The following is a 24,418-nucleotide window of genomic DNA, read 5'->3' as shown; positions in this document are numbered from 1 at the left end:
GGAAGCATAACTGCCCTAAGTATTCACCTTCATGAAATAAGACTTGACGTTTTACATGGTGGAGACTAAAAACAAGGCTTGTGGTTACATCATGTGGATAGATCTCCCTTGGAAGAGGTATGGTTCTGATAAGAACTCTAGAGTGTGTGCTTGACGTTTCATCCAGCATGCTCTCGTCATCCTCAAGAGTGGAGCCTAATAAGCCATGCTCCAGATTTTACGGAACAATTGTACATGTATACAAAATTATGTACAGATATTGTTCAAAATCTGGAACATGACTTTCATTGTTAGGCTAAAATCAGAACATGATATAGAGTGCTTACCGAGTGAGTTGTGTTGTCAGTAATGCCAGTTGCCAGTGACGTGTTAAACTCCAGAAAACTGTCTTCAAGGGACCTGGTCTTGTCTCTTCATCAATGCTACAGCTAATAAAACCACAGAGTCAAGTCAACAAAGATCAGAGCTGAATAACATACAAGTAGACATCACTGGGCTGTCTTTATATAAAAACTCTCTTTTTCGTGTTGGCCTTTGTTTCAACTCTCTTCAGTTGTTGGTTGGTCAGCAAACGTTACTCCTGAAAAGTTATACTTCTCAAGCCCCGAAGCAACCATTTTACAACTAACACCCCCTCTACTTTCTTAGGCTCTTTTAACAGCCCCAGAAAATAGAAAATTAAGACATAATTAAAAAAACATTTAAGACATCATTAAGAAATAAGAAAATTAAAATCCTCCAATTTCAATACGATTTTGCATACACCCGAGTGGGGGTTGGGCCAAAAACTCTCTGACATTTCACGCTTTTACCTACCATCCCAAGTTTATCAATGGCATTAACCACTTCCTGAAGGGCGACCCAGTTTTGAGTACATAGGCTTTATATGCAGAGCCTGGAGTGCTCGAAACAGAGACAACAGAACTGGGATTGGAACAAAAGACTGTGTTCGGCACAAAAGACTGAGCGGCTTGGTATTACCGACATTTTTTCACTCTCAATAGTGGAGATAATTGGGGCATTTAGAGCATGCAGATTACCACCGGAGACAAAAGCACTCCACCACTGCATCGATGAGCCACATAGCACCGCTGCATGCTTATCTGGCCCCTACTGAAAAGAGGTTAGCAGTGCACTGAGCCAGGTTCGTGAACAAAAGAAAGTTACATAACATTGCACAATCTGAACTCTTTTTACAAGGCTGCAGGCCTGGCTGAAATACTCGGGTATCAATGAAGTTTACTTATTACCTTAGAGTAGCGTCCAAAGATCCCTTTGTGTGGGTATAAACATCCAGTAAATGAAATGATGAATTTTTGAAGAATTTTGAAAACTGAAAATCTTGAAAATGACCCGTATGTGTGCACTACATTTTCAAAGCACCCGGCAGCAAGTGGTGAAATTATGGCTCCCCATACACACGTATTTTACCTAGGTTAAGACACGGATTAAATTTATCCACAGAGAAGGACCTCCGTCCCTGTCAACATTTGGAAAAGACCTGTAACATAATGATGTCATGCTTAGTTTACATGTGCAGCTAGCAGCGTTTCCTAAGGCAGTAGGGTGATGCAATATAGTCCAAGTAGAAAATAATAGCTTGACATCATTATGTTTTAGGTCCATATATCAGGCATTACAAAAAAGTATGGAATAAGTTCACAGGAGACTCAATCAGTGAATTATACCTTTGGAATGACCAACAATGATGGACCCACTCACCTTTTACCCAGAAGGCAACAGCAAGAGATCAAAGTATCAATCACCTCAACAACAAGCACAGGAACTCCATAATCAAGAAACTGGATGTACCATGAGTGGCTTGTGCTCTGACTGAAATGGATACACAAAACAGTCATTAAAACATGTAAAAGGAAGAAATGACAGCATGAGTGTATTAGCCTGGATTCACTGATTATAAGCTGGCAGTGGAGGATTGACAAAGAATGTACCAACTGTGGGCTAGCATGCCATATTGTAACAACCTGATGCATTGCAACTTTAATGTATTTGACGCTGAAAGATGGCTTCAGTGAGTAAAAAGTTGGCTGATAAAACAAAACAAGTCCAGACTTTTTTAAATGATCCCTGTGGAATATGTACACTCATCCTTGTACGTGATTTGGATCCAGGAATGAGGACATTTCCTCTCAGTACACACCTCATTCACTACAAGCAGCCTGTAGATGCAGCTTCTGTCTTGTTTCTGCTCACTTTGGCACAAATTGTACAACCATACCAAATAATTCCATCCATTTTTTGTAGTTTAATTCAACCCAAACTTAAAGTCAGGAGATTCTCATTAGTTGAAAAACTTAAAAAAGACAAAACCCAGGGTCAAGATCTACAGAACAACCAGGCATTTCATTATTACCATTACCATGGACTAATATCAGTATGTGATGTAGACTGTTTCCATACCTGTTGAGTAGTGTCACCAGTGATAAGATATCTCTGATTTGTTACACTCCAGAGAAAGGCATCCAGGGACTAGCTTGCTCTTGTCTCTCTGTCAAACTACTGAAACTTGGTAAACTAAGTAAACCATGTTTCAGTTCCAATCTGTATTACTACACACACACGTGGAGGCCACAAATTCAAAATATAGACTGCACTTTACAACAGTAATTGAAGCATCATTGAAAGCAGTGTCAAATCAACAAAGATCGGGGCCAAATAATATACAAGCCCACATCACTGGGGTTTCTCATATAAATCTTATTATCTTCTTAGTTGTCATTTTTCCATTTTTTTTCAATTGTTGTTTGACTAGCTAGTGTATTTTATTTTTCAAAACACCTTAAACACACGTACACTTCCCAAAAAGTCCTTTTCCTCAAGCCTGTAAGTAGTGATTTAACATATTACATCCCTCTACTTTTTTTCAGTTCTTAAGATTTGTTTTCAACCATCTACAGATGCAAGCCTGCAAAACAAGGAGTCTTGATCTAGGGTTATATTTAAACAATCCCACCTGTTTTTTCAGCCAAGCAATCACTTCAATCTGCCTTGAGTAGAAGCACAACTTAATTGGTTGAAAAGAGCCGTGTTGGTTGGGAGTATTCATTTTGTTGGTAGCAATGGGTCTACTACCATGTCATAGTCGTTCGTGAACCAGTGATGCACAGTACCAAAGTAGCCTCTGATGCCAAGGAAATAGTGTTCTCTCTCGGTCCGACTAAAGGCCAATACAGGAGATCAAAGTCTGTGCAGAAAACATTCCCAAATTATAAACAGTATTAACCGTAACCTCCAAGGGTGCTTGTGAAATCATAATAAAATCAGAGGATTTGGGGGACAATTTTAACTTTAATAGCTCCCCATATACATGTCACCCGGGATTTGGGCAAAATAAATGTATTCACCAAAGATGATCCTTAAATAGACATAATGAAGTCACACTTTGTTTACACGCGCTATATTATAAGACAGTAAGGTGGGGTAGGTCTTAATGTACTAGGTCTACAGGACATGAGGGAATGAGTTCACAGGAGACTCAATCAGTGAATCCTACCTTTGGGATGACCAATAACAAAGAATCACTCACGTTTTACCAAGAAGGCTACAGTAAGAGATCACAGTACAATCACCTTAACAACAGTGGCCGTCATCAAGAAATGCCAAGAAGCTGGTCGTCCTATAAGCAACAATTCATCAGCGGCTTGTGCTCTAGCTGAAATGAATGCACTTAACAGTCATTAAACATGCAAAATGAAAAAATGGCAAGAAAATATGAGTTGAGGAGCCTGTTTGCCGATTCTCAAAAGGCTTTGAAGGATCGGAAAGATGGAAAGAGCTGATTGAGAAATTGTAATTCACGTACTGTACGTGCACCCAGCACTGCCGGTGTATCAATTTAGTTATACATGGCATTTTATGGGGTGGTGCATAACAGGGGTAGCCATAATCCAGTCCCGCCTCCTGCGATACGGCTTCAAATTTTGATCAAAAGAGGCAGCGGTGGAGAGCCGTAGCCAATGTTCGATACTTGTGCATGTCGTAGTCTCACATGGAGATGCCGCACCGTGTGTTGCCAACATAGAGTGCAACATAAACCGTTGAAAACATTTCATGTAGGGATTTTACAGAAGATATACACGTACCTCACATATATATTTGCAATGGATGTTTGCAAGGACACACATGATAAAGCCAAAAGTGCAAATAGTTTTTAAAATAGATATTCTACACTATTCAAACATCAATTGGACTTTCGGTTAAGCAATGTGTTGCTGTGACAGAATAAAATCACAGTGCACCTGATTTTAAAGTTTGTGTATCTGGCTTTAAAAACTTTTGTAAGCTAAGGACCATCAGGATGACGTTTAGCTCAACGCTGGCTTCACATTTGTGTGTTTCACATTCTCGTGAAAATCCCTATTGCAAGAATATCATGATTTGTTTTGCACAAAGACAGGAATAAACAAATTTTCACTGCTCAAAAAAGACTACTGCACATTTGACTACATAAGATAATTCACTCACAAAACAATACAGCAAATGTCTCATTTCCATCACAAAAGCTAACTGGCATTCCAGTCTACGACCCTGAACAATAAGTAAAACCAAGTTGAGGAAGGAAACGTACATGTACATGTACATGGTATGTGCTGCCACAAAAACCTTCGTATCTGAATGAGAATGACTGAGAGAAAGGAGGGAGACAACGGAATAACAGACAGATGAATAACAGATAGACTGACAAACATACCGACAGCACATAGACAGATGAGCAAAACAAAGAGGACAGTTATCTTGGAAACTAGACCTCTCCCCATTGTTTTTTCAGTACAGAAAGATTTTACGGTAATACCTCAACCAAAATCATTTAGGCACAGAAGAATCTTTGAAAATAATCAAGTTGTATTCAGAAATGATTAGCACAGCCTCCAATTTTAAGATTTTTATCATGCAATCAGTGGAAATCTCCATGCATGGCTCCATGCAACACAGACTCAAAGTATGAGGCCTACTTTCTACCCAATTTTTACCAGGTTCACTGAAATATGTAGAAATTACAGATTGTAGCATGTATTTATATAATTCTGAACCTCAGTGGATAGGTTTAGTTAGTTTCAAAGACTTTGGCTTCCTGACAAATTCTCCTGGGGTGTAAAGTAATGTTTTCTCTTCATTTACCACATCAAATCATACTATCCTCCAGTTTGTTTCGACTACTCATCAAATATAAAATTAGTAACTTCGGCTCCACATACAAACTGGATATTTTCATTGGTTGAAAAATTGGTTGGTCAAAAGTCATGAGTCAGATTTACAAAACAACTGTACATAGGCCCCTTTTACTCCCTAGGCCTATTTGTTTTATTGTATTACCATTTACTGTTGGGCTGTTATCAGAGGTAGGCTAGGCCTCCAGTGTTTGTATAACGTGAGCTGTTTCCATACCTGCTGAGCACAATAAAGTGTCAGAATATATCTCAGATGTGCAACACTCCCGAAAACGGTCTCATAGGAGTGTTCCTTGTCTCTCCATTACTACTACAAGTTAAGAAACCAAAGGAACCCCAGCCTGCACGACTGTGGGGCCGCCATGTTTAAATACAGGGTGCACTTTACCACAGCAAAAGCCAAGCCCACACTTGTGGAGTTTGTCATACAGAAATCTCATTATCGTCTTTGCCGTCATTTTTCCTTTTATTTTCAATTGTTGGATGGTAAGCCAGTGATATTTCTCACCTTTAAACTCACCTCCTGTGAAGTCACATTTGAACAAACCCGCCAACGTAGCCTCACATGCGTTCTCGTGCACAGGCATTGCAATGCTAATAATGCCCGCGCCACCGTGGAAAACTGGTCGTCGATCAACTTCCGCACATATTGAGCAGGGTACCAAACAGGGGATCAAACAGCGCTGGTGATTGGCGTGAAATAGGCCCTGTCATGCAGCAGTGTGCACAAGCACCACGAAGATCTGAAGACAATGGAAGTATTTTTTTTGGAAAGTATATCAAAAGAATGACCACTATTGGAAAGGGGGAAAAAAAAGCATCCCCCAAAACTGTATGCAAGTCAATTTGCATCAATCTAAAAAAAACATATATTTTCTACCCAAAAGCCTGGACGAACGCAACCGTCTGACGCTTGGGCTTCCAGAGCTACGGCTAGGTCTATTGTCTACGCGTCTCCACGCATTTCCAATGGAGCGAAGACCTAGACCTAGCTCTAGACAAGCAATTCGGATGCAGCCGTAGTTTGCATCATGACCGCAACACACACCATGACGTCAAAATACAGTCAGCCGTAGAAGAGATGCTATACGAGACGTTATCTACCAAAAATCACCGTCCCAAAGTTACGTCCCAAATTCTGGAGACTTTAGCTAAATATGCTTTTTTAAGTTGCAATATAATGCCTCCTGAAGCGAAACCGATACTGGAATTTGATGCTTTTTGTTTTTGGTCGGCTTTCTTGACACGGACTGCATGCATATGAGCAAATGATGGGCAAGATAGAGTGATACTTATTATTATATTATTTCGTGGGAGCAAGATGATTTTGAGGGAACGGAATTAAAAAAAACCTTCATTGTGCCTGTCCCCTTAGGGGCTCCTTAGGTACTCGTAAAGAGGGACATCGAATGCAACTGTGCGTTTTTGCAAGTTGGGTCACACTCACTGTCCGACAGTAACCCCCCCCCCTTACAAAATACATGTACATACGATGTAGGGCGGACATAATGCCGCCCGGCGCTCCGAAGGAACGGGTTAGCCTTTCGAGGGTTTTGTGTTGGGGGGGTGTCGGATCAGGTCGACGTTCAAGACAATGACCAGAAGCGGTTTTCTTTTGAATAAGGGTTTGATATGATATATTTTAATCAGTAATTTCCCAAAGTTATTAAGCATACTTTTGCCCTATGCGGAATAACAGGTGAATCGTTGGACTGATGGGCAACTTAAAGAGCCTAACACTGCATGAGTAAATAAGAGGTAAAACAAAACCACTTTCTAAAACCGTTGGGCAAAAAGAGACAAGTCTACCTTTAACAGAGCCTGAAATTTGACCCCTCATGGTGCGCTTCCGGAACACTTGAATAGGATAAATAACGAGCAAAGATGTTACGATTAACTGTTTTGGCATTACTGTTTTTTTTTAGCTGTTTGGCAACTCTGCCGAAACAGGTATTGCTTTTCTGATTTTTTTTAACTGTTCCGGCTGTTGCCGGAACAGCCAGAACAGCTTTTGCTTTTCTGATTATTAGCCGTTTCTTCAACTCTACCGAAACAGGTATTGTTTTTCTGATTATTAGCTGTTTCGGCAGTAGACCTTTGGACCATCATCCAAGGACGGTCCTAGAAGAAATTCACAGTGATAACTTGAGTAGTTTATTTATTATTAATTTTTTAAGAATTGATTTTCCCCATAGACTTTGTACACAGATTGCACACAGTTTCGGACTGTCCTATATTAGGCTATGAGGGCGCTATTACAGAATTACGGTTACACATGCCTGGGCTTTCAATTTTCAACAAACTGTCCTATATTGAACCATGTGGATGGCGTTGTTGCATAACGTAGGGTTTGTACACACATTGTCCAGCGTAATGTGTGAGCAGTCCTCAACTTTGACCGAGAATTACTACCGGAACGAAAAAGAAATCTGACTACATTTTCCCTTCCGTTCGATCGGCAATATGCCGAAGTGTGCAAATATTAAATAATATTTCATATGTTTTGTCCTATTTAGACAAAAATCACGTGACATGAAATTAAAGAGTAGTTTTCTGCACACGTGCTTCTAGCCCATTGACTTTGTAGGTCAAATAACGTGACCCTTCCTTCCGGTTTCAACCAGAAGTAGGCTTATTGTTTAAAAGTGGTAGAAGCCAAACCAACCCAAATGCTGGCTTGAAAACATGTACAAAGTCAATAGGATGAAATAAATATTGAAAAATCAAGAATAAATGACATGATGAAGTCATCATGACGTCCTTTACATACGATAGTTTTTGTATCACGGTCTTTGTTGGCTGTCACTTTGTGCACGTTTTCAAGGTTCAATTTTAAAACCTTTCCGATGTTTGCTGGTTATCAAAGTCTAGCACAAAAAAAATCACGGTCTTTGTTGGCTGTCACTTTGTGCACGTTTTCAAGGTTCAATTTTAAAACCTTTCCGATGTTTGCTGGTTATCAAAGTCTAGCACAAAAAAAATCATTTGCGGAAACACTGCTCCTTTAAGTTCATGTCACGTGATTTGCACTTAAACTATACACTTTTAATGAAATATTACTTCATATTCCGACTCTTAGGTATATTTCAAATAAAATAACACAGCGTACCCTATTTCTCTTTCATTCTGATAGTAATCTTGCGCCAAAGTTAAAGACTATTCGTTCGCTTGTATTAAGTAGCAAAACGTGTACAAAACGTATGGGACAATATTAAATATTCAAAAATGAATATAAAATAAGGCAATGACGTCATCGTGTCACACGTGTGCAGGAAAACTACTCCTTTAATTTCATGTCACGTGATTTTTTTCTAAACTGGACAAAATGTAAGCAATATTATTTAATGTTTGCACACTTGGTATATTTGCGATCGAACGGAAAGGAAAATTTAGTCTGATTTCTTTTTCGTTCTGGTAGTAATTTTCGGTCGAAGTTGAGGACTGCTCGCACATTACGCTGGACAATGTGTGTACAAACCCTACGTTATGCAACAACGCCATCCACATGGTTCAATATAGGACAGTTTGTTGAAAATTGAAAGCCCAGGCATGTGTAACCGTAATTCTGCAATAGCGCCCTCATAGCCTAATATAGGACAGTCCAAAAACTGTGTGCAATCTGTGTACAAAGTCTATGGGGAAAAATTAATTCTTAAAAAATTAATAATAAACTACTTAAATTATCACTGTGAATTTCTTCTAGGACCGTCCTTGGATGATGGTCCAAAGAATCTGCTGCCGAAACAGCTAATAATCAGAAAAACAATACCTGTTTCGGTAGAGTTGACGAAACGGCTAATAATCAGAAAAGCAAAAGCTATTTTTGCTGTTCCCGCAACAGCCGGAACAGTTAAAAAAAAATCAGAAAAGCAATACCTGCTTCGGCAGAGTTGCTGAAACAGCTAATCAGAAAAGCAAGAGCTCTTCTGGCTGATACCAAACAGCTAAAAAATAATCAGAAAAGCAAGACTGTTTCTGCAGAGTTGACGAAACAGCAAATAATCAGACAAACAAAAGCTGTTCTAGCTGTTGCCGAAACAGCTAAAAGCATAATAATCAGAAAAGCAAGAGCTCTTCTGGCTGTTCCGGTTGTTGCAGAGACACCTACAAAAAATAACAAAAAGACTACCTTTGTGCACCTTGCGAAAAAGCCCCCCCCCAAAAAAAAAAAAAAGAGAAAAGAAAAGTGCCTTTTTTGCAACATGCGAAAAAGCCAAAAAGTACATGAAAAAAATAATCAGAAAAGCAAGAGCTGATCTGGCTGTTGCCAAACAGCTAAAAAAAAAACCAGAAATGCCGAAACAGCTAATTGTTAGATTTTTGCTCGTTATTTATCCTATTCAAGTGTTCCGGAAGCGCACCATCAGGGGTCAAATTTCAGGCTCTGTTAAAGGTAGACGTGTCTCTTTTTGCCCAACGGTTTTAGAAAGAGGTTTTGTTTTACCACTTATTTACCCATGCAGTTTTATGCTCTTTAAGTTGCCCACCAATCCTGCGATTCACCTGTTATTCCGCATAGGGCAAAAGTATGGTTAATAATTTTTGGAAAGAACTGATTAAAAATATATCATATCAAACCCTTATTCAAAAGAAAACCGCTTCTGGTCATTGTTTTGAACGTCGACCTGATCCGACACCCCCCCCCAACACAATTGAACCCTCGAAAGGCTTACCGTTCCTTCGGAGTGCCGGGATTATTTCCGCCCTACATCGTATGTACATGTATTTTGTAAGGGGGGGGGGATTTACTGTCGGACAGTGAGTGTGACCCAACTTGAAAAACGCACAGTTGCATTCGATGTCCCTCTCTACGAGTACCTAAGGAGCCCCTAAGGGGACAGGCACAATGAATTTTTTTAAATTCCGTTCCCTGGAATTATTATTTCGTTCCCTCAAAATCATCTTGTTCCCACGCAATAATATAATAATAAGTACCACTCTATCTTGCCCATCGTTTGCTCATATGCATGCAGTCCGTGTCAAGAAAGCCGACCATAAACAAAAAGCATCAAATTCCAGTATCGGTTTCGCTTCAGGAGGCATTATATTGCAACTTAAAAAAACATATTTAGCTAAAGTCTCCAGAATTTGGGACGTAACTTTGGGACGGTGATTTTTGGTAGATAACGTCTCGTATAGCATCTCTTCTACGACTGACTGTATTTTGACGTCATGGTGTGTGTTGCGGTCATGATGCAAACTACGGCTGCATCCGAATCTCTTGTCTAGAGCTAGCTCTAGGTCTTCGCTCCATTGGAAATGCGTGGAGACGCGTAGACAATAGACCTAGCCGTAGCTCTGGAAGCCCAAGCGTCAGACGGTTGCGTTCGTCCAGGCTTTTAGGTAGAAAATATATGGGTTTTTTTAGATTGATGCAAATTGACTCGCCTACAGTTACTTCATTTTTTGGTGTGCTAAATAAGGAGACACTTTTAGTTCTAACGCTCAGTATTTTTCAGGCTCTAATCTGAACAAGCATGTTCGAACCATCAAACTATTAAAGCTGAACAGGTTTCATTTGAATAGCACCATCCCTGGCCTGTACCGTACCCATGGCATGCCATGGATGTGGGATTTTTGAGAGATTTGTTCCGGTGCACGACCCACGTTAGGACTTAGGGAAAACTCAGCTGAAAGTGTGCAAATTTCTGGATGTTGTCATTAACTTCAGGCTGTCAAATTTCACGACACCGAAATTGTTCACAGAGGTGATCAGTAGCATATGTTTTTAATTTGAAGGTTATAATGTCATTATTTAACTAATTTAAAGTTTTCAGCAAGGGGATTTTGGCAATGTTCCATGAGGATAAAAGTCAAGGAAAGGTTTTGAGCAGCACTTTAAAAGTAGAGGACACAACTGTAATTGGGCCAGTCTAGTGGACTGTAGGTACCTACCTCCGTATCCTTTACCCTACTCCTAAACTGAAAACAAGCTCCTACATACATGTAGTCTGGCCACTCTCAGAGTTGCGCTAGCAGATCAGCAGATACACATAGAGACAAGTCAACTTACTAGTATTGTCCCTCATAATTGGACTGGTTTTCTGCTTGAGTCCTGTCTGCTAGAGTTAGTGATTGAAGGTTGAGTGTATTCTGAGGTTTATTTTACACACTGTGTTGTTTTGGTTTTAAGTCTTTGGTGTTTTTAACTGTTACTGCTTTTAAGTAACTGCTCTAGGGTGGGTTGGTGTTTTGACGTGTTTTGTTTCAAAATCTAGAATCGGTGTCTTATGAGTACAGTACTTACTAAGTAAGTTCCAGTACGTTCCCTGCAATTTTTCCCTTGAATTCTTCATCAATTTTAGTTTGCAGTTCTCCCCCGTAGCATCCTACTTATTTTGTAAGCTCATCCTGTACGTGTACTTCTTCAGTGCATGGCCACACTTGAATGCTTGGCCCAACCGTTACACGCACCTGGAAGCTGTGTAATGAACATACATCTCATTCAGGTAAGAGAATACTGGATGACTGATGTGTGTAAGTATAGGGACATGACATACATGTAAGCCAGCACTCCAATTTCACCACACCTCCTGTGGCCATGGTGGTCGGTGCCCTTACAAGGGGGTGTGGTGCCCTCAAAAGTTCCACTTTGTCCAGGGCCCAAACTGGTCATACATGTGTCCCATTCTTCCTGGCAGTGGCGCCCCTTGTTTCTCATAAGTTGCTTACTTCGCATTCATGTTAATGTATTTCGTGTTGCGGTCTAACATTATACGATTGTCTTCATGCCACATGGGTGCACATATAGCCTAGCCAGCCAAGCTGGCCGACCTATTGTGCAACAACTCGGCTGGCACATGTATACACGGGCTTAGGCTATGTCCGAAGCAGGCCTCCACAGCTACAGCTAGGTCGTTTGTCCCTTTTGTTGCGGATTGTGTATGCACGCTCGCAGCAAATTCAACTACATGTGTCTAACTGATTATTCTGTGACGTGATGGATTGGTCAACTTTACGCCACAAGGGGATGTTGTTGGTAAGCTAATGCTGTGCAGTCCAAAAAGATTTGTCAAATTGAAACAAACCCTGTTCTCTTTGTTAAATGTATGGTTAAATTCACTAGAATTCTTAAATTAAGAAATTCTTTCTCAGAAAATATGCCAGTTCCATCCTGTAATATACAATGTTTTGTCATGGATTGTAAAATATTTAAATATGATAGCTTATTATCAAGCACATAAAACATCATCTTTTCCAGTTTCATAACTTGTTTTGCAGAAAATTTTACATGTACATGTACACCTTGGCCTCAGTGCCTTTCCTCTGTAGATATTTGGCCTTTTGTCCGTGTTATTAGCCGCTGTGCCCCTCAACGGGTCCCATACCGGTATTTCGTGAGGCCAAAATGGCAGTGCCCCCAAAAGTCTAAATTCAAGCCTTGCAATGCTCATGTACATGTACTTCACACTTGCTAACCCTTCTATTTTAATCAGAACTGTCCTGACTTTCATATTCTTAGACGGCACAAAATTGTAATATTTCCATGTCACAAGCCCACAGCAAAACAAGCAGCCATGCTAGAGAATCTTTTTTACAAACATACATGGGAATGCACACAGGCACCATGTTTTCCTATTCCAAATGTGTAAAATGCCATAGCCATGCCCTACTCAATACCCCTGAGGTTTCTCCCATGGGCAATATTTTTTTTTCTTTTTTCAAAATATTGACTTCAGAGATATTTAGCTACTCTTAAGCGTTTTATTGTCTCACAATGTGAAAGTTGCCCTCTATGAAAAATCTCCAGAATGGTAGCGGCCATGTTGTTTTAATGGGGATTTAAAAAGGTGCTTTTTGCTGCTTTTTCTGTACATTAAGATCAAATTGAGGCAAAACACAACAGGAAACAAAATAATTTGTACTATGTACTTTTGAATTCCAGGTTTTTATTAAACCGAGCAGAAAAAACAAGTACAGTGGAGTAAACTTTTACTGGTAAGTGAACCATCATACACTGTGGAAAATGTTGAGTCATTCATCCTAGTTTCTGCTTGCTCTCATTTTAGTTTCTTCCTGACTAGTTATTTGTATAATTATTGAGCTGGAAAACAAATACAAAACTTTTATTGAGATAAAATAAGTAAATCCCAATTTTCTGCTTGTGAAAATTTAATTTTGATTGCTGATTAAGTCAAGGATATGGAGGACGTGCATCATGTCTCGGGTGAAAAGTTACAACGAACACAATGACTGAACTAATATTTTTCTGCAGACTAATAAAGTGGACAATTTCCGTGGTTGCCTTGCCAAAAAGACTAAATTTTAGCCACCGAAAGGATGCTTGACTTTGTCAGTCGCCACGGCAACTGGCAGCTTTCCTGCAACCCTGCACTTCACGAATGTTTTTCACAATTGCTCTCAATCTTGTTGCACATGTCCATTTTTGGGGTGACAGTTTCACTGCGTTCAAGACATTTGTTGATGTATATTTGTGACAGGTCACTTTTGTATGTTATTTGTATAGCGCCCTCAGTTGGCTGTGCTCAGTCAACCATTCAGTGTGAGTTCATTTAGAGACCCCCTCTGGGCACTTGCAAGTTCATTTAGTGACCCCCTGTAGGCACCTTTGTAGTATATTGCCCTTTGTCTCATAACACACTGAGTCTTCAGCCAGTAAGCACCGTCCAGAGTCATCCTTCAGCTGCCACATAGCCAACAAGTGCCATGATGCCTGTCTCAGCAATTTAGTCCAGTTCATCTTTTGTATTCTATCCAAGTCTGACTGGGGTAAGTGTACTTTCTTATATTCTTATTGTGTATTTAGTGTCCATCTTATACTGTATAATTAGTGTCTTTAACTTAACTGAAAGTTTTGTTATTTTCCTTAGCTCGATTGACTTTTCTTTAAGTTTAGTTAGAAACTCCCTGGCTGCCTTAACTTAAATTATCTAGTTCTTTGATAGTTTCAGTGATCTGGGGACAGTGAGGAACGTCTTTGTTGTATTTTAAGGCATTGAAGATCAATAGTGAACATGAGTGCTTTTAAGATGGCATTTTGTGTAACATTTATGTGAGCTCTGTTTGTTGCATTTTCTATTTTTACATTTTACTTTTGAATCACTTTTTAAATAATTTACTGAAATCCACGAGAGGCAAAGTTAGAGCCAATTTGAGAGTGGCAGGATCAGTTTTCTTTTCTTTTTTATAATGATTTTTTTCTTCCTTTACGTATTTTGACTATACCATTGCGGTTTAGTGATTTCTTGAAGTTATCCATTTGGTGCATGTGTAAGGCACACTGCCCATGTGGCACATGGTACAGGAAGTCTTTAATCCTCAAGTTGCCGCATATTCAATGATGTGTAAATAGTCTTGCTATCCTTTAGTGCAGCAAGGAGGAAGTCAGCCACCACTGTTTATTGCCCCTTACTAGGAAGCCTATTGTTCCTGCTTAGTTAAGCACTGTGGGAAGACTTAGTGGCAGTGCATGTAGGCTGGATAGACTGGTGTGCCAGTCACCGTGTGATTTGTTTTTGTTGCTTATTACTGGAGTGCAGGTAAAAGCATATACGTGCCCTGTGCGTCCGAGCCTAGTGCATCATGTTGTGTTTAAAGGAACTGCAGATTTTTTTATAACTTTAATATGTGTTTGATTGTTCTTTGCCAGAATGGTACATCCATCGGTTTAGTACTTATCTTGCATTATTTTGTTTCTTGTTTCAGGGTTTTTCTTGTTTTGGTTTTAGCTTTCTGCACCATTAAAGATTTGGAAAGAAACCAGACCATGCGTCAATGGCCTTGACTTTCCCCTGTGTCACATATTGCAGGGCATTCCTTGAAGGGACAGTTGCGTCCATTGCTGACAAAAGACTCCTTCCATCAGCTGTTTAAATTCTGTGTTGCAAAAACCCTGATATTCCTCTGTCAGCATCTGGCATTCAACGTAGGCCGGTCATTACAATCAGGATTTCGTTGATCTGTGGTGTATGAGAACAGCATTGCAACTTTATCCACTGCAGAAGGCTTGATCTCAACAAACCGGCATTTTGCTTGTACCCCTCTGACTTGTCAGTGGAATTCTGGCACTCGAGTTTGTCAAGAGAAGTTGTCTTGGCAATATCGGGATGGAGCAGCAGGACATCCGTTGTCAGCACTGCATCGGCTTGGTCCTTGAAGACTCATCTCTAGCAACAGCAAGTTCCTATTTACTCCTTTGTTTGCCTTATGTAGACTGTTGGTGAGTTCATCTGAAATGGAATGTTTGGAGATGTAACAATTTGTGGCCATTCTGACACCAGCCTTTGTTCCATTTGCAGACTGCACGTTCCAATCAACCCAGTGTTGCTGCAGAACTAGCTGGCTGTGCAAGTCTGATAAATTGCTCTTGCGTGTGATCATCTGACAGAATACATGTGGCCACAACTCATTCCCTCATGTCCTATAGACCTAGTACATTAAGACCTACCCCACCTCATTGTCTTTTGATATAGCAAGTGTAGACAAAGTGTGACATCATTATGTCCATTTAAAAGTCATCCTTGTTGGATAAATTTATTTTGCCCAAATACTGGGTGACATATATAGGGAGCCATAACATAGCTCAAATGGTCCTCAAAATCCTCTGATTTCAATATGATTTCACATGCACCCTTGAAGGCTGCGGTTAATACTGTTTGTAATTTGGGAATGTTTTCTGCACAGACTGTATTGACCTTTAGTTGGACCGAGAGAAAACATAATTTCCTTGGCATGAGAGGCTCCTTTGGTACTAACTATGCATCACTGGTTCATGAACGACTAGGATATGCAAGAGGTGCAGCCCCATCGCTACCAACAAAATGAATACTCCCAACCAACAAGGCTCTTCTCAACCAATTAGGCTGTGCTTCTACTCAAGGTGGATAGCATTTGGGGATGGCAGCTGAAACCTTAACTGGAAGAGATTGACTGGGTGAAATAATAGATGGGATTGTTTAATTATACTATAGCCCTAGACCAACACTTCTTGTATTGTGGGTTTCCATCTGAATGCAGATGGCTGAAAATAAGTCTTAAGAATGCCAAAAATGGAGTAATGTTTAAAGCAATGCTTAAAGGCTTAAGAAAAATGACTTTTTGGAATGTACATGTATTTTAAGGTGTTTTGAAGAATAAATGTACTTAGATAACCAAGCAACAATAAAAAGAAACGGAAAATGACAACTAAGAAGGTGATGAGATTTTTATGAAATGTTTATGAGAAATTCCAGTTATGTGAGCTTGTACATGTATATTATTTGGCCCTGATCTTTTGTTGATTTGATACTGTTTTCAATGATGCTTCAATTGCTGTTGTAAAGCGCACCTTATAATTTGAAACGGTGGCCCCCACAGATGTTAGTCATAAGGGCTGAAATTCAAACATGGTTTGTGATTAATTTCCCTAGTTTCAGCAGTGACAGAGAGACAAGAACAAGCTAGTCCCAGGACAAAGTTTTCTGAAGTGTGACAGATCAGAGATATCATATCACTGGGGACAATACTCGACCAGTATGGAAACAGCTTACATCGTTTTCTGATATTAGTCCATGGAACTGCGAATAACATGTCCAGTTTAGTAAATCTGGAACTTAGGTTTTGTCTCATAAGCTTTTTAACTAATGAGAATCTGCAGTCTTTAGGGCTGGGTCAACCTTAACTAAACAAATTGGAAGATGCAGTCATTAGGTGTGGTGGTAACATTGGTGACAAACTGAACAGAAATTGGACAGAAGCTGAATCCACCGGCTGCTTGCAGTGAATGGGGAGTTGTACTGAAATAATAAAGGGGATGGATCGAGATTATAGAGGGATAAATGTCCTCATTCCTGGATCCAAATCATGTACAAGGATGACTGTACACATTCAACAGGTGTCATATAAAACATTTGGATTGTTATTTCATTTTATCAGCTAACTTATTAGTCAATGAAGCAATCAGTGGCCATCTTTCTGTGTCAAACACAAAGCCTTTAAATATAACAGTTTGTTACATTATGGCATGCGAGCCAACATTCACAGATGGTTGGTGGTGGTTTCAGTTGGTACAATAGAAATTTGAGTCTAGAGTTTCTTTATGACACAGGCAGGCTTCTACAATACACACATTAGCCGGAAAGTATGATATGGAAGCCAATATTGACCATAATTCCTGGGTGTAAAGTTTAATCACACCTGTCTGGAACTACATGTCTGGAAGAAGGTCATTGGGGAAGCACTAACAACTTCTTAATCAGTTTCCTCCACCTCTCTCAATCCTCTCATTGCCCTCTGACAACCAGTCAATCCAGGTTATACACTCATGTTGTATTGTCATTTCCTATTGCCATAGGAAACACTGCTAGATGCAGATGTAAAGTAAACATGACATTATTATATTACAGGTCTATTTGCTTTTCCCTAAGTTGCCAGAGATGGAAGACTTTCTCGTTGGATAAACTTATTTGTGCCAAGAACTGGGTGACACACATGCATATGGAGAGCCATGATTTAATACCATTAATAACTTTGGGAATGGTTTATGCACAGTCTGTGATCCCCGTATAGAAATTGGGGATGGCAGGTAAAACATGAAATAGCTGAGAGTGTTTGGCCAAAGCCCTTGGGTGTGTGCGAAATCATATTGGAATCAGAGGATTTGGGACAATTTTAATTAGGCCTTTTTGTATTTTCTGGGTTTGTTATAAGAGCCCAAGAAAGTAGAGGGGTGTGAGTTGCAAAATGGCTGCTTCGAGGCTTGAGAGGTTTTACTCTTCGAGAATTATTTGCTGACCAACCAACAATTGAAGAGAGTTGAAAGAAAGGAGAAGACAAAAATAAGTTTCATATAAAGACGTCCCAGTGATGTCCACTTGTATGTTATTTGGCCCCGATCTTCGTTGATTTAACTCTGTTTTCAGTGTTGCCTAAATTGTTGTGGTGGCTCCTCAGTGAGTAGTCATACAGTCTGTGATAAAAACATGGTTTCTTTGGTTTTGTTACTTGTAGCATTGATGAAGAGACAAGACCAGACCCCTGGGAGACAGTTTTCTGGATTGTAACACATCACCAGATATTTGCTACTGCCAACACTACTCACTTGGTAAGCACTTTATATCGTGTTCTGATTTTAGCCTCATACAAAAGGCATGTTCCAGCTCCTTAAAAAAAAGGAGCTGTACCTGAGTTGTATAAATGTACAGTTGTTCTGTAAAATCTGGAGCATGGCTTGGACTCCACTCTTGAGGATGACAAGAGCAGCTGGTTGAAAGGTCGAGTACACGCTCAACGGTTTTTTGTCCACAGTTCAAATTGTGCAGTTTTGTAGAAATTTGGCCATTTACATAGAGAGGTATTGAGTTTTTTTTTCTCACTTCTAACCGTTAACTTAAATTTGTACGTACTGTATCTCATATATCTCATTTGCTGCATTCTGATGTTTTCCCATTGGAATTACAACATAAAGCTCCTCAATTTTTAATTTCTCGTTAAAGAGTTTGTAAATAGTGCACAATTCAAATCGTGCAGGTATGTAGACATTTGACCATTTAGTTAGAGAGGTATTGAGTCTTTTCATTGATCTACCCTGAACTTTGAAAATACATATTTCACCCAATCTCATTTGCTGCATGTTTTCCCCTCTGAATTCTAACATAAGTAAAGCTCCAAAAATATAAATTGTAAAGGAAATCAATTCCTCAATAGTCCACACTTCAAGTCATGCAGGTATTTAGATATGTGCTCATTTAGCTAGAGAGGTATTGAGTCTTTGTTCTCCTCTACCCCTAAAAAGTACCTATCTTACCCCATCGCATTTGCAGAATCCTGATCTTTTCCCCTCTCAAATCTGATATGACAAAGCTTGAACAGTCTAAATTTGTAAAGAAATCTGTTTGTAAATAGTCCATGCTTCAAATCATGCATGTATTTAGATATTTGGTCATTTAGTTTGAGAGTTATTGAGTCTTTTCATTGCTCTACCCTTCACTTTCAAAATATTTTACCTTCTCAAATTTGCAGCATTTGCAGAACTGTTCCCCTCTCAATTGTGACATAACTAAGGCTCCAACAGTCTAAATGTTCAAAGAAATCTGTTCCTGAATAGTCCATGTTTCAAATCGAGGAGGTTTGTAGATATTTGGTCATTTAGTTTTGAGAGGCATTGAGTCTTTTTGTTGGTCTACCCTTAACTTTGAAAATACATACAAATTTCACCCCATTTATTTGCTCCATTCCGATGTTTTCCCCTCTGAATTCTAACATAACTGATCACTCATAGTCCCTCAAGGTGCATAAAGGTTCTCTGGTGACTTCATTGCTAGTCTGTTTGTGTATACTAATACAGGTATACATGTACACTGTAAAGTAGCTGTGCATATATCCAGCAATAAGGCCAAATTACTCTGACTTGCAGTGTTCCTTTTCTCATGATTTCTGATCTTGCTGTTACTAAGGGAATAAATCACCAATTAGGACCGAACCTCTTTTAGTAGGAGACAAATCCCTCTGCTGAAACTCAGAGCAAAAAACCACACAGATGAACAAACAGAAATAGTTGGTTGCTGCTGTTTGTTGGAAATTGGAATAGAACCTAATATTTGACTTTGTGAGGCTAAGGTTGAAATTAGCCTAACAAATATTTAACTCTGTATGATGTACAAGGACACTTCCTACTCTTAGATAAGTGCAGGTGTTTGCCCAGACTCTCATCAGTCTTTCCATGGACGGTTCGTGTACAGATTAGGGGCCACTCAAAATTTTCAGTGTTTTTAAATTTCTGATTTTTTTTCATTTTTTTTGATCCACCCACCCACCCCCAATTTTGATTACAAAAACTGAATTTTCATCCAGTACGTGTACATTATACATTTGATATAAATTTATATATATGTAAAAATCTACAATGCAACACAGTATGACAAGATGATGGCTGGAATTGCAATAAATGATCGTGATCGATTGTGCATGATCGAACAGCATGCCATGTCCAATCCACTCAAAAATGGATCTCCTGAGGTACGGCTACGCCTACAGTCAATTACAGCGTCTCCACGCACATGCATATGTATTTCTATTGAAACAGAGACTTAGACCTAGCTCTAGCCAACAGATTTGGACGCAATTTGCTGCTGTCTGGTTAGTCTTAGATACAAGGTGATGAACATATCACCATTATTAGTAACTGGTTATATAGTAGGTTTATATAATACACCTGGTACCCTGCTACATTTGTCTTTAATCACCACTGCAAGTGCCCACCTTCCAAGTCTTAGAGTAAAAAACCGCCTCATTCCATGATGTTTCACACGTTCATAATAAAGCACAGGAAGGGTCAATCTGTCTGTATATGGAAACAAGGTTAATAAAGATTGCAGTTTTGGAATGCTGGCGTGGCGTGCATGCTACGTGTATTTCAGGCAAGTCAGAAAAATAAGTTTTTCTGGATTTTAATATAAAAAGTAAATTTCGATTTTCAATTTATTTTCTTGACCCATCCACCCACTATTTAAAAAAAATGTCAAAAATTCAAAAAACACTGAAAATTTTGAGTGGCCCCTTAGGAAGACCAGTGTCCATTGCTGGAAAATCACCTGGAAAACCATTCACCCTTGCTCACTTTTTAATTCACTCATTTGTTTTTTACTGCCTGGTCTTGTCACAAGAGGAGTACTATCACCTCTTGGCTGAGAAGATCTACAAGATCCAGAAGGAGCTGCAGCAAAAGCAACAGAAGAGGATTCAGGAGGTACTGATGCTGCCGCTGGAGGCATCCTCACGATGGCAACAGCGCAGCTGCCCCAGCCACAGCCTCCCCACTATTTGCCCAGACCTGGATGTCTACTGGGAAAATGTAGCTCTTTCAACCAACGTATATCAGCATTATGCTGAACATAACAAAATGTATATGGTCTTGAAGGGTTATTTTGGTGTCAGTGTTGCTTTGGCTCAGCAATGAAAAGTTGACTGGTAGAATGGGGCGTCAGGTTGGCATAGTGACACTTTTGTCCCCTTCCACTTCTGTGAATCCAGCCCAGGTTATTTCTCAAATAGTTACGAGCAGCTGATTGAAAAACATCCTGGAGATTATATTGCTACCATCAATGAATAAAGCTGGAATTGTTATTGTTATTGGAATTACACAGGGGAAATGGTATTGTTTATGGTAGCAGGGCCAGGTTTCCTTCTTTTTTTTACGTTGATCACTTATTACTTTTGTTTTGCTGGGGATTATCGGAGGTGCTGTCCTGCAGTCCAGCAGTGTAGTCAGCGGGTGTAACCTTACCCATTGCAGGAGTGATGTGAAGGGCTAGGAAGTTTGCAATATTAATAGAAATTGCGGTGACCCATGGTCATAAGTGCCTTCCCAATTGATGTTTCTAAATGTGGTCAGAATACAGACTGATCCTTTGTGACTCATTCAAGGAAGTCTGTACACAGGTTAAAATAAATTTGGTGCGTGATTCTACTTACAGTTTTATTTTAATTCCAAACATCTGTAACTTTTTAAGTTATCACTGAATAATTTAGACCTTTTCTTTATTTGTAGTTTTCTGAAGGCTTTTATTTTACTTCATATTTGAACAGTGATGTCACCCATAGATCATCGTGCAATTTTTATCACTGCAGATGAATTGACTCAAAGTGTGTACAAAATGCAGATGTAAAACAAAAATTGTACGATGCAAACAACAAATAAAAGTGTAATGCAAATATGAATTTTATGTTTTGAAACAAATTCCATATCTCGGTATGTGGAATGAAAACGTCAACTGTACTCATAGCCAGTAAATGTAACTAACTCAAGCTTAAAATTGTATTTCTGATAGGAGCTTTACTTCAGGTGCGTCTGGAAAAAATCTCTTTTTTTTCTGCACACAACTGTCCTTGCCTATTGTCTCCTTCATGACTTGAACAAAGCTTTTGCCAAAATAAATTAGACTACTAATTTGGAAAACAGACTAATGGATATTTACATGTATGTTGATAGGGTCGCTGCTTGCCAAAGAGAAATCAAATGAAATGGGAAGGGGGAGGTTCAACAGCAACTCTTAAACTTGAAGGCCCCTTTTCTTTGAATGTCTGTATTTAAACAAGATATGCTCTTATTTTTATTTTTCTAAATCCACTTTGGATTTAACCATGATCTGGCCATCTATATACACAGGTAGGCCTACATGCTAATGGTTTCAAACTTCAAGCAAACCTTGACTCGATCAACTCGACTGACATTTAAACATGTCAATGCTCTGTTTATTTTTCAAGCACACACAGTCTTAGAAGTCCGTGGAGGTACACTGTGTGTTGAATTTGAACTTGGTAGCAGTGCATATATGGCCCTGTTGTAGTATGTGACACTCCATGGGCATGTCCCATATTGTTGGAAAGTATGAGGTTGTGGTAAGATATGTGTTACAAATACTCTTCAGATGACTTGTGTAAATCAGTATTTATGGTATTTGGCTGTGTTAATGGCCATATCTTACCTTTTTCAAGAGTTGAAATGTTTGGCCAAAATTATACCCACCTGCAAGTGGACAAGAGGAAAGGGGTGGAAGATTTGAGAAGTAAATGGCTATTCATGTTTCTTCATTTCCACTTGTTTGATTTTTTTTCATAAACAGAAGATTCACTATCCGATTTGCCATACTTGGTCTTGAAAGTCACAGATTTGAGTCTTAAGATGGCAACACCTTGCGATAGAAGAATAAAATAGAAAGCTTAAGGCTTTAGTACTGAACAGGTCCAGTCTCCCTCAGGAAACTACTAAGTCCCTTTGGTCTATGCATCTTGTATTCCAAAATGGTCCACCAATCAAAAATGGGTTTGTTTATGTGTCAGGCTTATGTAAAATAAATACAAGCCCTTTGCCTTGCAGACATTTTGGAGAAATATGGGTTAGAGAGTACAGATTTGATCTTGTATGGCCTGTTCTTTGCCACTCAGGGTCAATACACTTGAGGCAAACTAAGGGAATTTTTGTGTACAAAATGATTTTGAATTATAGATGAGTACTCCATGTACTTTTTGTAATTCTTGTAATTAGTGTAATTGTCGGAGGATTTTAATTGAATGAAATAAAATATGTGGCCTGAGACATTAATAACATGTCCATGATTTGAACTGCACTTTATTACTCCTTTTTTGCAACTTTCTGTTCCTCTTAAGTTGCATGTATATATGTAAGAAACCTGGAAGTTATGCCTTGTGGATTACTCTCGATGAAAAGTGCTCCAGAAATTTAAGAAGCTATTAAAAAAAATGATTTAATGAGGACACCCCAACAAATATGAAGATTTTTGAAAGGTATAGCTCAAATCTTTTTTTTCCTGAATGAAAGAATAAGATTAAAAAAAGTCTCTGATTTATATCGATTTATTTTGTGGAAATATTTCATTTTCTAAAATTGATCTTGTTAGGCATAGGTGTTGGCATTTCTCTTGGGATGGGGGAGGGCACTGCATTTATCAGCATTAAACTGAAAAAAAAAGAATTAAAGGTAGAAGGGTGTTAACGCCGATGTATTTTCAAATAATTTAATTGGATTTGTTTTACTCACTTTTCCCTAATATAAAACCTACGATATAGGAAAAAATTGAAAGAGTGCCCTTTGATTTGAAAAAATGTTCAAAGAAACCCCGGTCAGTGGCAAAAGCAGGGATAACGCAAAACAGTTTTAAAACAGCGGTCCCAAATCCCATTTGCGATTTTCAAACACTTTTATTTTCTCTTTCCCCAGGATGAGATGGGGAGGAGCCTCTCCCTCTTGTAACGTGCACAATCACAAACTTGAAGCGACGTCGACGAGAGCGCGGTTCTCGTACCACTTTTTGAGTGTAGTGACTTGGACCAATGCTTGAAGCTTGAAGCTCAAGAAATCTGATCTTGTTAGCGCTACTGGCCTTTTCCAACTGAGGGCGTTGTACATGTGTTACTCGTGTCCGTCCGGCACGCGATGATCATGCTGCGTTCGAAGTTTTGTGAAACTTCACGATTTTCAGCAAAGATTGTATAGCGCTGCGCTATACAAATAAACAGCGCTCTTACTCATTTAGTCATTCCCCTATAATAAACCTTTGTTGTTTCGCAATGCATTATGGGTTTGGATGACAAGTAAGCAATACATTTTATGCACAACCCTATGGGTGTAGTGTACATGTACCTGCAAAACAATCAGTTACCATTTTATTTCATACTCCAGTTCAAGTTTCCTCTTCTCACAGTGTTGCATTATGGATTTGGGATGAAGGTACAGTACATGTATTCACAAACCTTGAAGTATAGCATGGCAG

At 39.2% G+C, this 24,418-nt stretch overlaps 3 protein-coding genes across 29 annotated transcripts in view; 1 reads left to right on the top strand and 2 right to left on the bottom strand.

The window, feature by feature from the left end:
- The window catches only part of LOC110990771 (uncharacterized), an 81,620-nt gene extending 75,542 nt beyond the window's left edge, over window positions 1-6,078 (bottom strand). The window contains exons 1-6 of one of the 12 annotated variants that reach the window (XM_087134412.1): window positions 5,698-6,078; window positions 5,335-5,406; window positions 3,591-3,673; window positions 2,422-3,205; window positions 1,723-1,833; window positions 327-428 (exon numbers count right to left, since the gene is read on the bottom strand). The gene's annotated coding sequence lies outside the window, so the exon portion shown is untranslated. The other 11 variants (XM_087134411.1, XM_087134416.1, XM_087134417.1 and 8 more) reach the window with 11 other exon arrangements.
- The window catches only part of LOC147799642 (uncharacterized), a 564,475-nt gene that overhangs the window by 104,208 nt on the left and 435,849 nt on the right, over window positions 1-24,418 (bottom strand). The gene's annotated exons all lie outside the window — the stretch shown is intronic.
- LOC147799647 (uncharacterized) overlaps window positions 10,368-24,418 on the top strand; it is a 291,172-nt gene continuing 277,121 nt past the window's right edge. Inside the window, exons 1-6 of one of the 12 annotated variants that reach the window (XR_015424790.1) lie at window positions 10,385-11,638; window positions 13,075-13,127; window positions 13,796-13,919; window positions 14,856-15,325; window positions 18,138-18,231; window positions 20,792-20,931. Coding sequence is in view for 10 of the 12 variants with exons in the window: in XM_087134641.1 (XP_086990767.1) it covers window positions 11,564-11,638; window positions 13,075-13,127; window positions 18,138-18,231; window positions 20,794-21,084 (513 nt within the window). In the remaining 2 variants the exon portion in view is untranslated. Of the gene's footprint in view, window positions 12,169-13,074; window positions 13,128-13,795; window positions 13,920-14,855; window positions 15,370-18,137; window positions 18,232-20,791; window positions 23,233-24,418 lie in introns of those variants that run through there. The other 11 variants (XM_087134637.1, XM_087134635.1, XM_087134633.1 and 8 more) reach the window with 11 other exon arrangements.

This window comes from Acanthaster planci, linkage group LG03, assembly GCF_054643075.1.
Source record: "Acanthaster planci isolate LZ-2023a linkage group LG03, COTS_SCS, whole genome shotgun sequence".
NCBI classification, from domain to species: domain Eukaryota; kingdom Metazoa; phylum Echinodermata; class Asteroidea; order Valvatida; family Acanthasteridae; genus Acanthaster; species Acanthaster planci.
Note: the sequence above shows the minus strand (reverse complement) of the source record. Positions and strands in the feature narration are given on the sequence as shown.